The following is a 17,389-nucleotide window of genomic DNA, read 5'->3' on the forward strand; positions in this document are numbered from 1 at the left end:
AGAAAAAACAATTCGCCCTATTCAATGGACACAATTCTCTGCAGATGAAGAGCGAATGGAATGTCTGGCGATTCTCTGTTTGTGATTCTCCGCGATTCGCCAGTGGTTTTCAATGGGGTTTTTAGTGGAATTCTCCGAGAGTGTATTCAATGCTGAAGTGGAGAACTACTTTCTCCAGTGATTTTCCCCCGGTTTCTCCATTTTATATTCGTCATCTTTTTCTGGAGAACTGGAATGTGATCTTTGAAAATAAAGTGTTTTTTATTTTTATTTTGGTGTCAAAAAATCCGATTTTTTTTCTGTGAAGGGGCATGCTATTTTTATTCATGTGCTTGCAGCACATGAATATATTTTAATTTTTTTTTTTTTAAACAATATATATATTTTTTTACATATTCACCAGCAGGGGGCCGAGCCGGGAGCCGCTCATTAATATTCATATATTTACTGCACACTGATCCTGATCATTACACATGCACAATCGGGACCAGTGTGTAGCGGCTCCCTAACACAGCCCCCTGCCAGCTCTGGGGGCTCTCCCTGTGTCCCCCACAGCCCTCCTTCACCCCCACAGTGTCCGGCGCAGGCAGGGAGGCTTCCAGACCAGCGGTCACTAATCCTGCAGCCGTCCTCCAGCTCCCCAGCGGCATTCGCCGGGGGGGGGGGGTTAAAATTCGCCGCCAGGGGCAGCAAGCCCCTGAGGCGTTGAATAGGAGGTGAGGGAGGGCTGACAGCGAATGCTGCAACCCTCCGGAACCCGGCGATTGTGCAGCGAATCCAAAACAGGATTCGCTGCACAAGGAGAATTAAAGTATTGAATACCTGCCTTAGTTGGAATTAAACTCATGACCTCAGTGCTGTGAGGCAGTAATGCTAAACATTATACTATCTGTGCTGCCAACGATCATAGACAAATCCCCAAAATATGCATTCTCATCTCATTTACCAGAAATAATGGAAAGTGTTCGCTTTAATAATTTTCCTTGGTGTACTTTACCTAGTCTGACATTGTAACACTTTTTTTCTGTCTTTTTTGAATTTTTCTTTCCTCCTTTCTGAGGTGGGTTTGACGCACAGATGGTTTCTTGGTCATCATTTTGCTGCCAGTATTCTTTTACCGATATTAGCCACCTAGAGAATATAATATATTTTGGTCAAATTCAAACTTGTTACAGGAATAGAATAATCTGAATCTTGTGATCACAGACAGTGGCGTAACTTCATGTAATTTTCACCTCTCCTCTACCCCCTCCCTCTGCACAAAAATGGCTGCTATCAGGGATTTATTTTTTCCCAAGGCTTGTAGAAGAGAAGAGGGCTGCAGCGGCTGAGCAGCATGTTCCTCTTCATGTGTGGTGTTTGTGTGTGTCACTGACTTCCCATCCTCCCGCGTAATACCTCCCTACAGCCTGTGTGCTGTCCTGACACAGAGCCGCAGGCTGCAGGACCGAGTTCCATTGGACAGCAATAGAAGTTCAGCACTGCTCTATGGTGCTGGCAGCTGTCTGTCACTGTCTGTGTGCAGTCAGCTGCGCTGCAAATCCAGAAAAAATACCCAATCCGCTGCCGGTAAGTGGGGGTGGGGCATGAGTTCATGGGGCATGAGTTCCGCCACTGATCATAGAACAAAGGGCCCGGCGGTTTGCATAGTCGCTGAGCCCTTCGCAAATATAGGGTCTGAAGCTGGGCATTCCCATGACTATGTGGCGTCACAGGATGGTGTGAGGCTTAATGGACATCACAGTGTGAGGCACATCGTGTAATGAACATCTCAGTATGAGGCAAACATCTAATGGGAATTACGATGTGAGGTCTGTTAAATGTAGTTTAATTATTATTTTATATTATATTTCGATTGCACCGTGGCAAGACAATGCTGATTCTGCCGCATTCTATCATGCATATAAAACTAAAAAAATTACGTAATGTTCATACTGTAGTTGTAAAACTGAAAACTTTTAGAATACCTAGAATAACTTAATATTCAAATTACATTTTTGTCAGGAAAGAAGGGGTTCCACTCAACATCAATAACGTGTTAGTAATAGTTAGTTTTCACCCATATAGAATGGAAATCATAAACTATGCAAACACAGATGAAGCAAGAAAGAACGTCAACTCTGCTGTCGCCCGTATTCTTTTTTACAGAGCTGGTGTGGTGATTTGGTGTCATCTCATTAGTTTAGAGATGTTCTTCTTTTTCATACAATTGATATTCATTTGACCAATGAGAGTCTTTTTATTAAGGATTTGTTTAAGGTAATAAGATGTTTGGTATTAGTTTATTATAGTTTTTAGTTAGGAGTATAATGGCAGTGCTACAGCATTTAGGGGGTCATTCTGATTGACTCACATTACTGCCAGTTCGGCCCTGCCCCGATATTTGTGGGATTGCGCATGGTATATTATACACATGTGCAGTTCCCTTTTACAAATGGCTTCAGCGGCTTGCTTAGTCGCCGAGCCCTTCGCAAACATCGGGGATGACGCTGGGCATTCCCATGGCTATGTGGGCGGGCCGATGCTCTGTCACAGGAATAAGAATATATCTCTGCCACTGTTATAATTGCATCAGTGCTTGCTGCTGCAACTGTCTTATTTACCATCATAAGCGTGCGCTTATCTTAGTGACCGCTGGTCTGGGATGAAGTTCTCAGTCCTCACAAGGCTGCAGCTGCTCAGATGGGTAGAGCTCCGCGATTCGTGAGTATTAAGGGGGCGGGGCATAATGCCACAAAATTCCCGCCCCCATCAAATACTTCGGCTGGATCAGATACAAGGGTGATGACTATAAGAGCTGGGCGGTGGCTTCGAAGCTCTGTGCGAGCGCTTGGACTGTTCATGCTCAAAATCATTTGCTCTCAAAAAGCAAGTCTCAGGCCTCGCAGGGCAACCGCTTAACAGACCAACATTCACAACCCCAATCCATATGCACAATAGCTAAAATACAAACACCTGCACACAATACTCACCCATGCGCCATACAAGTTTCTCTCATTAACCAATTAACTAACCATATCGCAGACACATGGGTAGCACACTTTTGCTGTTTCAAAATTTCAGCTTTTCCAGCTTCATATCAATTATAGATTTCATTGTTTTAAACCACACTTGTAGTAGTATTCTTAGCTGCTCTTATGTACCATCACAAAATCTGCTACCTTCACACACAAGTGTGCCTGTCATGTTGGGCCAATATTAGACACACTTAAAGCAAGTCGACATATATATAAAGTGCGATATAGTGCAATTTTTAGTCATGAAAATCGGCACATTTTCAGACATGTGAGATTTTTGTTAAAAAAAAAAGTGGAAAAGAAAAACGACGTGGGGTCCCCCCTCCTGAGCATAACCAGTCCCGGACTCAAAGAGCCAGTCCTGGTTTCATAAAATCGCGGGGCAAAACAAATAGTGGTCCCCAGGATTTTATAAAACCAGCTCCAGGCTCAAGGGCAGGTCCTCGTTCCCAAAATACGGGGGACAAAATGAGTAGGGGTCCCCCGTATTTCAAGAACCAGCACCGGGCCCAACCAGCTAGCAGGGTAATGCCACAGCCGGGGGGAGACTTTTTATACAAGGACTTAGGCCCACCAACCAATCATGGTCCGGGATTTCCCGATGCCAGACCATGATTGGCTGGTGGGCGGGCTTAAGTCCCGGTCAGGGGGCGGGGCCCCAGAAGTAAACCGGAGCAAGGTTACAGCGGTGCAGGGGTCCTGGAGAAGCCCTGAAGATGGCTGGTGAGTATGTTTTGTACCCACAGGTACCCACATGGATACTACTGGAGAAGGGGACCGATGCTCTGTGGCAACATAGGTGAGAATTGGAGGAATGGGCTCTGTGTGCAATAAAGTTTTACTGTAAGTGTGTGTGTTTGTATTTATTTAACTATTTGATCTACTGTGGGACTACAAGTCCCAGTGGGCCCTTTATTGCCCCGCATGCTGGGACTTGTGGTTCTCCAAGTCCCTGCATGTGGTGCAGGCTTGCTGGGACTCATAGTTCCACAGCATTACACAATAGTTTTTCTTATTTTTTACACAATTATCAGCTTGATGCCCAGGGGCATCGAGGACAGCCTCGGGCTTCAGCATGGGCAGGTAAGTTCTGGAGAGGGGGACCCCTTCTTTTCGCACATCGCAATGATCTGTGCATGTCTCTGACAAATTCGCCCATCAGAACCTGGTCTGAATAATGTGCGATTTTTAGACACCTCAAAAATGTGAATTCCGTTTGCGCATGCCATTAAATAAGCGATTTGTATACTTTAGAATGGGAAAACATCTGGATGCGATAAAAATGCGAATTTTTACCGGCAAGTGGAAAAGTGCGAGTTATCGCACAAAATGTGCGAATTCCAGGACTTAGTGCACACTACTAAGTAGGTGATTTTTGCAAAAAATGCGATAACACCATTTTGTTGCCTAAAAATCGCAAAAAAAAACACAAATTGCACCCTAGTAAATGTCACCCATAGTGTCTTACCAGGTACATCCGTTTAAATCTATTGAAGCATCTAGAGACAGTTATGATCACATATCTTAAACAGCGAAGTTAGTTACATTTTAGGAGACTTTAGGCCATGTAGGAGGAATAAAGGGAAGACTTTAAATTCTAGCCAGGGTAACCAAGTCGCATTAAATGTGGTAATTTTCCGTGTTGCGAAGGTTATGAATTCTTCCATTTCCATTAAATTATCTTTTTTTTTAAGCCAATCTTTGATTGAGGGAGGACTCGTTGATTTGCATAGGATCGGAATAAGTGCCTTAGAGGCGTTATTTAGGTTTCAGAGTATAGTGTTTGTATGTATTAGCGGGAGCATTTGATATATTCAGTAATCAAAAGCCTGGTTCTTTGGGAATTGATCCTTTCAGTATGTTCGGATATTTTAAAAATTTCCTTCCAGAATGGTATATACATTGGACACTACCACCATGTATGCAGAAAGGTGCCTGGTGTTAATTTGCACCTCCAGCAAAGGTTAGTGAGATTGGGGTACATTTTGTGTAGTAACCACCTCATTAAGATCTTGTATAGGTTTTCTAAAGTGGAGAGACTAAGAGAGCTTGTATGTATGTTCCTCTAAATCGCCGTCCAGTCCAGCTGAGGAACAAGACCTTGTAGGGCCCTGTCAGGTCTGGGTTTAGTGATGTTCCCGGGGTTGGTGCGAGCAGTAAGGTGAGTAGTATAAGTCCAGTAAATAACACAGGGAATGCACGTAGTGCTGCAGAAATATAAAGCAACCAGGTTTGCTTGACAGGAGACTTAAGCTGGGTACACATATATACAATTGTCGGGCCGTTCTTCCGTTCTGGGTCAGACGGCCGTTCAATTGTATAGGTGTGTACGCTGTCCCGTACGAGCGATAAGCGGCAAAAAACGGTCTTGTCCGTCCATACTCGGTCGGTCGAAGGTTCTTTGCTGTTTTATTTTCATCCGACTGGACAGCCCCATATCGGAACAAAAGTGCAGTGTGTACGCATGTTCGATCGATATGCTGCCATCCTTGCGACTATACTGCCAAAGCTGAAACGCTCATGCGGGCGTTCCATAGCTGCATGATCTCTCCTACAGCACAAGAAGCGTTCACCTCTCCCCATGTATATTTAAAGAAATAATCATAATATACATGCACCCCATCTTTATAGCAGGTCGCCGTGTCTGTCCCTAGTCACGCTGCCGGCTGCTATAAAGACGGGGGAAAGCGTCTAGAGTCAGCCGGCAATTATACCTTGATTGTATTACTGCAACTGTTTTACTTTGTATGTTTCATACGTTGCTCTTATAAGCATTAAATTGAGACAAAGTATCAGATTGCAGAGTAGTGTTAAACTGCGTTAATTGCTGCAGTATGATATTGTAAGTACTGTATATGGTAATAGACTGGAGTGAGTTACAAATAATGAACTACTGTACACTAGTTCCTGCAGTGTAGTATAATAAGCACATTGCATTCAGAATGCACACTTCAATAAATCATGTGTGGTGGTGACAGGGTTAATGTAGTTTACGGAGCCGCGGCTTGCTGCTCATGATATATAAGTGCAGGCTGTCACAACAGAAAGGAATTTGAGCAGCACAAGCAGACAGGCAATAGCCCTTAAAATGGCTAATTGATATCAAGGCACAGTTGCTAACATTTCAATATGCATTAGATAATGTGACACACACGGAGCGCCAAACTGCTATAAAGACGGGTATGCGAGTATAGTCAGTTTGCGGTAGTTACCCTGGCAAACTGCTATAAAGACGGTGTATTCAGTTGCCAAGATATTCTGTGTCAGGGACAAGTCACCAAGAGGTTTAATAATTAAAACGTCTTAAAACACAGTCACATAGACATTGATTTAATACCATCCCAATAGACTGCCACTGAGAGGAAATGAGTCTTTAGACAAAGTATAAAGCACGGAGAGTTCCGGTACGTCTGCATTAAACCCTGCTACTGTACATGGGAGGCTTTGCTTCTAATTTGTCCCCCATTTTAATGGAGTGTTAAAGAATCAATTCAGATGTATCTGTATGTATAGTCGGGGAGGAGACTAGGCACATTACTGTATGAGTACCCTACCTTTACAGAGCATGCCCACCTCCCATGGCATGGAAAGGGTGTACATCCTTCCTCTGGATCACAGTCAGAGTTCAGAGTTCTCTGCCTTCTCCCGGGTCTCCTCCCTGACTATACATACAGATACATCTGAATTGATTCTTTAACACTCCGTTAAAATGGGGGACGTACCGGAACTCTCTGTGCTTTATACTTTGTCTGAAGACTCATTTCCTCTCAGTGGCAGTCTATTGGGATGGTATTAAATCAATGTCTATGTGACTGTGTTTTAAGATGTTTTAATTATTAAACCTCTTGGTGACTTGTCCCTGACACAGAATATTTATGTGTGAGACTGTGATCTCCGCAGTCTGGGATCAGCATAGACCTCTCACAGAAGCTCATCGCCCATATTAAGTGGATGCTTCACCTTGGAAGTGCTGCGCCAAACTGCTATAAAGACGGGTATGGGACTATAGTCAGTTTGCGGTATCAGTCCATATTCACCCTGGCAAACTGACTATACCAGGGTGACTACCGCAGACTGACTATACTCGCATACCCATCTTTATAGCAGTTTGCCAGGGTGACTACCGCAAACTGACTATACTCGAATACCCGTCTTACAATATCATACTGCAGCAATTAACGCAGTTTAACACTATTCTGCAATCTGATACTTTGTCTCAATTTAATGCTTATAAGAGCAACATATGAAACATACAAAGTGAAACAGTTGCAGTAATACAATCAAGGTATAATTGCCGGCTGACTCTAGACGCTTTCCCCCGTCTTTATAGCAGCTGGCAGCGTGACTAGGGACAGACACTGTATTTGTTCCACAGAGGGTAACTGGAGTAGAGACTCAGGGAGTTGGAAAGGAACATGAGGAATAGCCAGCAGGAGATTACTGACTGGAGGAATTACACTGGGAGACGAGCAGGAACAGGTAACTGTGTCAGAACTAAGAACTGAACTGAGACAGAGCCAGGATACTTGTAGCTGGTAGCGACTTGTAGTCCAAGGCAAGGCTAGCTGGGAATAGCTGATCTTTGTATCAGAGGGTTTGCAGTCATTGGTGGAGCGTACCAAGGGAGGCGTGGCCATTCTCAGCACCTAAGCAACAGGGACACTAGGAAGCAGGTGAACTGGAGTGCTCCAGCATGAGAGAGGTAACAGTGCTGTATGCCGGTTCATGACAGTACCCCTCCCTTTAGGGGTGGACACCGAACACCCGAGAATCTACCACCTTCTCGAACTCGATGCCCCATTGAGTTCATACTTTGGGACCAGCAGGAAGAGTTCTTTGGAAGCGGTTGAGTACTAGAGGTCAGAGGAGAGAAATGTGGAAGGCATTGAGTACCTTTAAGTAGTGTGGTAACTGAAGCTTGTATGCCACCGGGATAATTACTCGATTGAATGAGAAAGGGCCGATGTATCTAGGACCGTACTTCATTGAAGGCACTCGGGGACGAAGGTTATGTGTGGACAACCAGACTCTGCCTCCAACCTTTAGACTGGGGACTGCATGTCTCTTGCGATCAGCGAAGAACTTAAAAAGCTGGGAAGCCTTTTTGAGGGAAGTATGAAATTTCTTCCAAATCTGACAGAATTGCTGGAGAGCAGAAGACGCAGCTGGAACATTGATGGCTGGAATGTCTTGAAAATCAGGAACTGAGGGATGTTGACCAAAGACAGCAAAAAATGGAGTGGTCTCAGCAGCAGAATGATAGCGGAAATTATGTGCGAACTCAGCCCATGGAAGGAGACTCACCCAGTCATCCTGTGAAGGGGAGATATAGAGTCATAGAAATGTCTCAAGATCTTGATTCACCCTCTCTGTCTGCCCATTAGTCTGAGGGTGATACGCATACGAGAATTTCAGCTTAACTTGCAGCGCAGAAAAGAGAGCTTTCCAGAACCTTGCCACAAATTGGTCAGATATGATTTCTCTGTGTAGAACATGGAGATGGAAAATCTCTTTGAGGAAGACTTGAGCCAACTGAGGAGCTGAAGGTAGACCTCAGAGAGGGACGATTTGGGCCATTTTTGTGAATCTATCTATGACTACCCAAATGGTATTGTAGCAATCGGATGGTGGAAGCTCAGAGATAAAGTCCATAGATAAATGAGAACCCGGGTGATTTGGAATGGACAAAGGTCTTAACTGCCCTGCGGGAGCCTGATGTGATGTTTTATGCCGAGCACACTTAGGACAGGCAGCAATAAACTCTTGTACATCTGCCTTAATTTTTGGCCACCAGTAATTTTGAGGCAGGAACTTATAAGTGTTTTGGACACCAGGATGTCCATTGAACTTGGATGTATGTGCCCAAGAGAGGAGACTGGAACGGAGATCAGGAGTGACAAATGTTTTCCCTGGAGGTGGAACTGAAGAGACTTGAGTAGAGGCGAAGACAATTGGATTCAGGATGGGGTGTAGGACTGAATCGGAAGACTCTTCATCTGGACCCATTGAACGAGATAGAGCGTCAGCTTTAACATTTTGTGAGCCTGGTCGGAACTGACACTTGAAATTGAAACGAGAGAAGAATAATGACCAACAAGACTGACGAGGGTTGAGACTGTGTGGTTTTCAAATAAACCAGGTTCTTGTGATCGGTGTAAATGGTCACTGGGAATTTAGCTCCTTCCAAGAGATACCTCCATTCCTCTAGAGCAGTGGTTCCCAACCCTCGTCCTCAAGTACCCCCAATAATGCACGTTTTCCAGGTCACCTGGCAGGTGCCCAGATTATTCAGGCACATTTTAAAAGATCCACAGGTGGAGCTCATTATTTCACTGATTCTGTGTGGAGACCTGCAAAACGTGCACTGTTGGGGGTACTTGAGGACCAGGGTTGGGAACCACTGCTCTAGAGCTAGTTTAATACCCAGGAGTTCTTGGTCTCCTAGGGAGTAGTTCTTTTCTGCAGGAAGGAACTTGCGTGAATAGAACCCACATGGATGTATCTTGCCATCGGCACCCACTTGTGACAAAACGGCACCAACTCCAACTGTGGAAGCATCCACCTCTAGCTCGAAAGGCTGGTTAACATTAGGCTGAGCAAGGACTGGAGCTGTAATGAAGGCATCTTTGATCTTTTGGAAAGCAGTCAGGGCCTCTTCTGACCAGTTGGTAGGGTCTGCCCTCTTGCGAGTGAGATTGGAGATGGGAGCGATCAAGGTGGAAAAACCCTTAATGAATTTTCGGTAATAATTGGCAAATCCAAGGAATCGCTGTGTGGCTTTCAGGGTATTTGGTACTGACCAGGACTCAATGGCTTTGAGCTTCTCGGGATCCATACGAAGATCTGTACCTGAAATGATGTACCCTAATAAGGGTATGGATGGAACTTCAAAGACACATTTCAAAAGTTTCCCATACAATTGGTTCTGGCAAAGACATCGCAGAACTTCTCAAACTTGCTGTCGGTGGTACTGGAGGTCTTGAGAGAAGATGAGGATGTCATCAAGGTAAACAACTACATACTTATACAGCACGTCTCAAAATATTTCATTTACGAAGTGTTGGAACACTGCGGTTGCATTACTCAACCTGAAGGGCATGACCAAGTACACGTAGTGACCATCACGGGTGTTGAACGCGGTCTTCCATTCATCACAACTACAGATATGGATTGGTAATGAGTGGCAGTGGATAGCTATTCTTAATAGTCGCATCATTCAGACCTTAATAGTCAATGCAAGGGCATAATCCTCCATCCTTCTTTTTAACTAAGAAGAATCCCGCTCCGGCAGGAGAAGACGGAAGGATAAACCCTTTCTGGAGATTCTCTTTAATATAGGTGCTCATAGCCTCAGTCTCTGGTACCGACAAAGGATAAGTTCGTCTACGAGGAGGATTTTTACCAGGGATGAGATCTATAGGGCAATCCCACTCTCTGTGAGGAGGCAGATTATCAGTGGCCTTTCACTGAAGACATCAGCGAAGTCTTGGTAGGCCTCTGGAAGACTTGATGATGATGAGGACGTATCAGAAGATCTTATTGGAATAACTTGAGCTAGACAGGTATGGAAACAGGATGGAGACCAGGATACCAACTGAAGAGTTGACCAATCAAATTGTGGATTATTGCGCTGGAGCCACGGCATGCCCAGTATGACCTCATATGTAGCTTTAGAGATGATGAGGAACTCAATGAGCTCAGAGTGGAGGATCCCTATACCCAGTATGACAGATTGTGTTTGCTGAGTAATTGAGCCCTCTTCCATCTACCGCAGTGATGTAATTTGGTTGGGACAGCTTTGAAACTGGAAGACGGAGACGGTCTACTGTAGACTGCGTGATGAAGTTGCCGGCAGCACCACAGTCAACTAAGGCGACACAGAGTGAAGTCCAGAATTGGTCTCAATAATACCTGGTAGAACCAGATCTAGAGGAGGAGATTGGTGGAGTGAACCTAACTTGACTCCCCCATTACAAGTTAGGTCCAGTCGTTTCCCGAATGTACAGGGCAGGAACTCAACTGATGACCAGCAGCCGCACAATATAGACACAGTCTTTCCCGTAGTCTTCTTGACCACTCTTCAGGAGTGAATTGAGACCTATTTATCTGCATGGGCTCATCCGAAGATAAAGACTGGGAATGTGCCGGAGGCATAGGCCGCAATGGTCTGCGGAGATCATTGCGATTCTTTTCACTGTTCCGTTCACGTATACGGAAATCAATTTTAGTACACAAGGAAATCAAGTCATTCAACTGCGGAGGAATATCTCGAGTGGCAAGTTCATCCTTAATGCGATCTGAGAGACCATGCCAGAAGGCAGTCACCAATGCCTGGTTATTCCACTCAACCTCTGATGCCAAGGTCTGGAATTGGATAAATTATTGACACATGCTTAGGTTGCCTTGTCTGAGTTGAATCAAATCTGAAGAGGCCGAAGTTGAGCGCCCAGGTTCATCAAAGATGCACTTGAAAGTTGAGCGTAACTATGGGTAATTACTAAGCAATTGCATGCTCCCACAAAGGAGCCTAAGCCAGGGCAGGACCAGTCATCAGAGATATTATAGAGGCGATCTTAGTCCATTGTGTCGGGAAGTTGTGGGGTAACAGTTCAAATTGTATTTCACACTGATTAATGAACCCTCGACACAGCTGGGGATGGCCATCATCCTTGACGGGTACAGGAAGGTGCAGGTGAGAGACTGGAGTCGGAACTACTGGATGAACAGATTTGGAAGAACTGGAAGCTGGCACTGGAGTAGACACTGGAGGCACAGAAGCAGTAAGAAGTGATTGTTGCAGAAGATACAGACGCGAGGACATTCCTTGCAGAAACTGGATAATTTGTCATTGAGCAGCCTCCTGACTGTCCAACCATGAAGACAGGCTCTGGAAGGCCCCTGTACCCACATTCTGACCGCCGTCAGGGTCCATGGGCCTTGGACTAACTGTCAGGTCTGGGTTTAGTGATGTTCCTGTGTTGGTGCTTGTGGGTCAGTGGTGGAAGGAAGGATTAGTCGTGGAGGTGAGATGTAGTTTCTGCGCATGTGCGCTGGTATTTATTATTGAAGGTGCAGACAGGCAATATGGCAATTGAAACAATGCAATGAATATAGTAGGATCAATGGGAATAATCAGCATGGAAGCTGAGAGTCCGAGCAGTAAGGTGAGTAGTATAAGTCCAGTAAATAACACAGGGAATGCAGATATATAAAGCAACCAGATTTGCTTGACAGGAGACTTACACAGATAATCTTAAGCACCAGATGGGTTAACAGGCTAGATTTCTTAGGTTTTTGCTCAGGTGCTTGCTGGTGATTACACCTGCTGGAAGTCTCTGCTGCACTTGGAAGTGGTAGCTTGTACTGCAGCTTGGAAACTGGAGTCTGTTTGCTAGGAGCAGTAGTTCCACGGAGGGTAACTAGAGTAGAGACTCAGGGAGTTGGAAAGGAATATGAGGAATAGCCAGCAGGAGATTACTGACTGGAGCAATCACACTGGGAGATGAGCAGGAACAGGTAACTGTGTCAGAACTAGAGAAGTGAACTGAGACAGAGCCAGGATACTTGTAGCTGGTAGCGACTTGTAATCCAAAGCAAGGCTAGCTGGGACTAGCTGATCTTTGTATCAGAGGGTTTGCAGTCATTGGTGGAGCGTACCAAGGGAGGCGTGGCTATGCTCAGCACCTAAGCAACAGGGACACTAGGAAGCAGGTGAACTGTAGTGCTCCATCATGAGAGAGGTCACAGTGCTGTATGCCGGTTCATGACAGTACCCTTTCCCATGAAGACTGGAATGCGGGAGGTTGGTGAAATAAGTCTTCTATCAGAAGAGAATAAATCTGAGAGATAGTGTGGGCTGAGGGGTTAGGAGACATGCAGAGGCATTCAAAGTTAGTTAGTGCCCTTGAAATAGATGTTAAAGTATTTGTAGAGGAGATACAATGCCTAAATTGGAGATATTTCCAAAACTCTGTTTGTGGAAGGCTCCAAAGGGATTGGATCTCTGGAAAGGCACGGATTCTGTTTTGACTCATTAGTTGACCCATTCTAAAGATGCCTGTCTCAGCCCATAGTTTGAATTGCAGGTAGAATAGGCCTGGGTCAAAGTATGTATTGAAGAGAAAAGAGGTAAGAGGGGAGATCTTCGATGAGATCTGGGATATTAATCTGGCCTTTCTCCAATATTTTAATGAGGGAGAGACTGTAGGATGGTTAACTAGGGGAAGGGAAGGAAGCCAGGGAATCACCTCAATAAAGTGATCAAAGCAGACCTCTTCCATCTCCACCCATAGTTTTGAGTCCTTGGCTCTGGACCAATCTATATTTCAGTTTAATAGTACTGTGTGATAGTAGCTGGGGATATGAGGCAGCTGCATACCACCTTGATGTTTGTGTCTGAAAAGAATATTATGTTTAAATCTGGTAGTGTTGCGGCCCCCAAATGAATCAGCGAATTAAACTTTGGAGTGATTGGAACCAGGAGGGGGATATGGATAGGGAGACGTCCAAGACTTATAGTAACTCTCCATAAGATGGAGTCATCTCACTCTCATGTAGCATTCCAAGAGTTCAAGGCAAGTCCAGGGAGAGTGCGGGGGGGGGGCGGTGTTCTTCTCATCGCTTTTTTCTTGCGATCGGCTCGGGCTTGTTTCCATTGATCATCAAATTGTGTGATGGAGGGTATTGCAGGGTGATTATGGAAGGCGAGCCAGTCTGAAAGATCAATGTGTTGGGTTTCCAAGGCCAAGAAGAAAGATGGGAGATCCGCTGGCTTAGCAAGGGAGAGGAGTTTGTCTTTTTGGGTCACTTGTAAGGAGAATGGAAAGCCCTAACGATATTTCAAGTCGAGGTTGCGAAGTGTATCAGTAAGATGTTTCAGAGCTCTTCGTTGTTTTAGGGTGGACCATGCCAGGTCAGGGTATAATTGGATCTTCACGCCATTAAAGACTATAACATCTAGTTGGCAAAACTTACACAGAATCTCTTCCTTTTGAGAATGATAATGAAGTCTACAGATTACATCCCTAGGCCTGTCTGTTGGTAAGCCCCTGGGATGGCGAGCTCTGTGTGCTCTGTCAAATTTGATTTCCTCATTGGGGTCTAAACCCAAGAGTCAGAGACCGTTGTGCAATGTCTTCTGGTAGCCCGCAGACCCTAATATTATTTCGCCGGCCCCTGTTCTCCAAATCATCCATGCAGGATTTTAGTTAGATCATTTCTGAAGCTTGGTTTAATCACTCCTTTAATAAAGGATACTTGCTATTTTTAATTGGGTAGTCATTTCATTAATTTGGAATCCAATAAGCATAATGAAATGAGGCCAATTACTTAGTGGGTTGAGAATTGGTTGCGTGCGTATTCTTGGAGTTGAGAATGAAATCACTTGCCTTTTCGCTCACACGCACATTGTTTGACCTTGCGTACACGCTGATACATGAACGAACAGTTAAGTGTGCATGCACTTTGAGGCCACTCCCCATGTTAAGTCATTGCGAATAAACATTTTCACGTGTGTTACTTTTAGGCATTCCTTCGCTGGCTGTGTGCGTGTCAGGGGCCGTTCGCTGAGCTGCGTGCGAATGTGCATGCCAACAAATTAACCTGAATAAGGGCCAATGTGTAATGGGTATCATGGTGTTAAGTGTAATGGGCATCACGATCTGAGGCATAATTTGTAAGGGGCATCACAGTGTGACGCGTAATGGGCATCACAGTGGAAGGCACAACGTGTAATGGCCATTACTGTGTTTGACGTAATGTGTAATGGACATTACAGTGTGTGTCATAATATGTAATGGGCATTTTGGTGTGAGGCATAACGTGCAATAGGCATTTTGGCATGTGGTATACTATGTAATAGGTGTGTCACATGTAATAGGTATTACAGTGTAAATTTTTGGTGCGTGCCTGTCCCTATTGTCCCCATTTTCCAAAAATGTGTCAAGCCCTGTCATAATGTGTAATGTCTGTAATGCTATATGGTGTGTGACATTATATGGAATGGGCATTACTGTGTGTGGCATGTGTGATGGGCATTATGGTGTGTGGCATTAAGTGTTATGTTGGATGGCAATATGTGTAATGGGCATTACAGTAAATTTTTGCACTGTCCCTACTTATAGTATGCGCAGCTTGTATAACACTGCGTGGAGGAAGAACAATCACACAAGGAACTTCTGACAGTATAGTTTATGGTGTATTGGGGTGCAGTGCAGCACACCACAAACAATGAAGAAAAATGAAAAGCTGACTGACAGCCTGCCTGTGTACTGTACCCCACTGCACTGACTGCACACAGCCTGCCTAACACAATATCCAGCACAAACCCCTCTGCACTGCACAACACCCTCTGCACTGGACAATACCCCTCTGAGTCTGCACAACACCCCTCTGAGTCTGCACAGCCCCCTCTGCCACAGACCCCTCTACCCCACAGAGACTACACTCAGCAGAGCTGTGCTCAGCTTGTGGAAGCTTGTGAGAAATGGAGCCGAATTCTCGGGATGCCGAGCCTTTAAAGACTCGGCGTCTCGCGAGAATCTGATGCAAGATTACCACGTTCGGCCGTGCTCGGGTTTCCGAACATAAGCTCGGGGCCTATGTTCGAAGCGGTTAAGAATCCACGGAATCCGAACCACTCATCTCTAATATACATAAATTAGTCACCTTCTATTTAGTTTGCATTGATACCAATAGGCAGTGATGGACATGCCCAGTAGATGGCAATGGACACACCCAGTAGGCAGTGATGGACACGCCCCTCCAATGGTGCACCCCCTAAGAAAATGTTCTGCAAACGCCTATGTTTACCATGTACTTGTTCTAATTTGCATTTGTACTGTAAATCACTATTTTATTATTTATTTATTTATTTTGCTCATCTACGTATTGTCAGGCGATGTGTTTTCATTACATATCCCCTCACATGTTAAAAAGTGGCTGGGGTGGGCGGCGTCCAGGTGCTTGGTAACCTGCGATCGGAGAAGCTTTCCAAGCTAACCAGAATGACCTCCTTAGTGCCTTGCTATGGTGGTAGAAGAGTGGAATGGTTTTCCATTGCTATTTGAATGCAATCTTATATGTTTTATGATAGCCAAACCAATGTTCCTACCAGGAATTTAACAAAAACCCATCCAGGTGTGTTTTATCCCTTTTACACCAAAAATCCTGTATCCGACCCCGCATTTGGAACACGGATCCAACCCTGGTCGGATCCGGGATTTTCACTGTTTACACTGCGGTGCCTACCTGTAGTGTAGATGAAGGCGTCGTTTGGAAATTACATCATCTCCAAGCGCCGGGACCGCCAATTGCTGTGCCCAAGACTGCTGTTCTTAGGGCAAGCACTGCCCCCAGCCCCCGTGCACCCCCCCAGCCCTCGTCTTGGAGGTGAATGGATGCCGTACATAGGCATCCATTCACCTCCTCCCTGCCATTGCTGCTGTCTGCAGAGTACAGCAGACAACAGCGGAAGCTGTGTGTGCCCCCATCCAACCTGCGGACGCTGCAGTCTGCAAGGTTGGGCTTCCACAATTGATGTAAATGGGAGCCGGGTCAGATGACCCGGCATACCCATTTACACTGCCCTCTGCTCAGGTCCTAGCCGTGTTCAACCCAGGTCAGGACCTGGGTAGAAGTCCCATGTAAAGGGACACAGGTGGAACCATTTACACCGCCGCTGATTCGGGTCTGAACCGCCGCTGACCAGGGCTTTTGCGGCAGTGTAAATGGGGTATAAGTTGATTTTGGAAAGTTGAACACCACTTCTATCCATGTTTGTTTTAATGGTTTGTTTACTGTTCTTGGTCTTGCAAACAACTTTAGAATACCTAGAATAGCTACATTTTAATTTACATTCTCATCAAGAAAGAAGGGGCTGGGTTTTTCCATGGAATACTGTCAATAATTGTTTGCTTGTGCTGAATGTGTGTTCCTGACAGTGTGGCTTTCTTCTCACATACTCCTGTAACTCTTGGCTTTGTTAGGTGCCTGGGTCCCAGCAGACCTCATCATGCCCATAGTCCCAGAATCTATCATGACTTCAGAAAAAAGGATTTTACAGGGTTTTTACAGAAAAGACCAAAAATCCCCTTATTCCACTAATAAAGGTTAGATTTTTAAACATGCTTTTTCTAAATTTTAATCAGTGTGCATGACTGCCAAGATTTTACAGTGGTCTAATTCACTACTATTAAAATTGCACCCATACTATTAATATTGCAGTGATACTACTGTATATGATCATTTCTGTCTAAGGGGCAATACAGGTCAGGAAAAGGTAACACTGGTGACATTGGCCCTTATTCTGATCGGTGCGGATATATCCGCGTGCGTTTGGCCCGCCGATGTTTTGTCTCTGCGCATGTGCGAGC

The 17,389-nt window shown here is 45.0% G+C and overlaps 1 protein-coding gene across 1 annotated transcript in view; it reads right to left on the reverse strand.

The window, feature by feature from the left end:
* LOC146060116 (putative ATP-dependent RNA helicase DDX60) overlaps nt 1–17,389 on the reverse strand; it is a 370,150-nt gene that overhangs the window by 195,215 nt on the left and 157,546 nt on the right. Inside the window, exon 23 of the mRNA XM_083173025.1 lies at nt 998–1,131. Within this exon, the coding sequence (XP_083029151.1) occupies nt 998–1,131 (134 nt within the window). The remainder of the gene's footprint in view (nt 1–997; nt 1,132–17,389) is intronic.

Source organism: Crinia signifera, chromosome 1 (genome assembly GCF_055691185.1).
Source record: "Crinia signifera chromosome 1, ASM5569118v1, whole genome shotgun sequence".
NCBI classification, from domain to species: domain Eukaryota; kingdom Metazoa; phylum Chordata; class Amphibia; order Anura; family Myobatrachidae; genus Crinia; species Crinia signifera.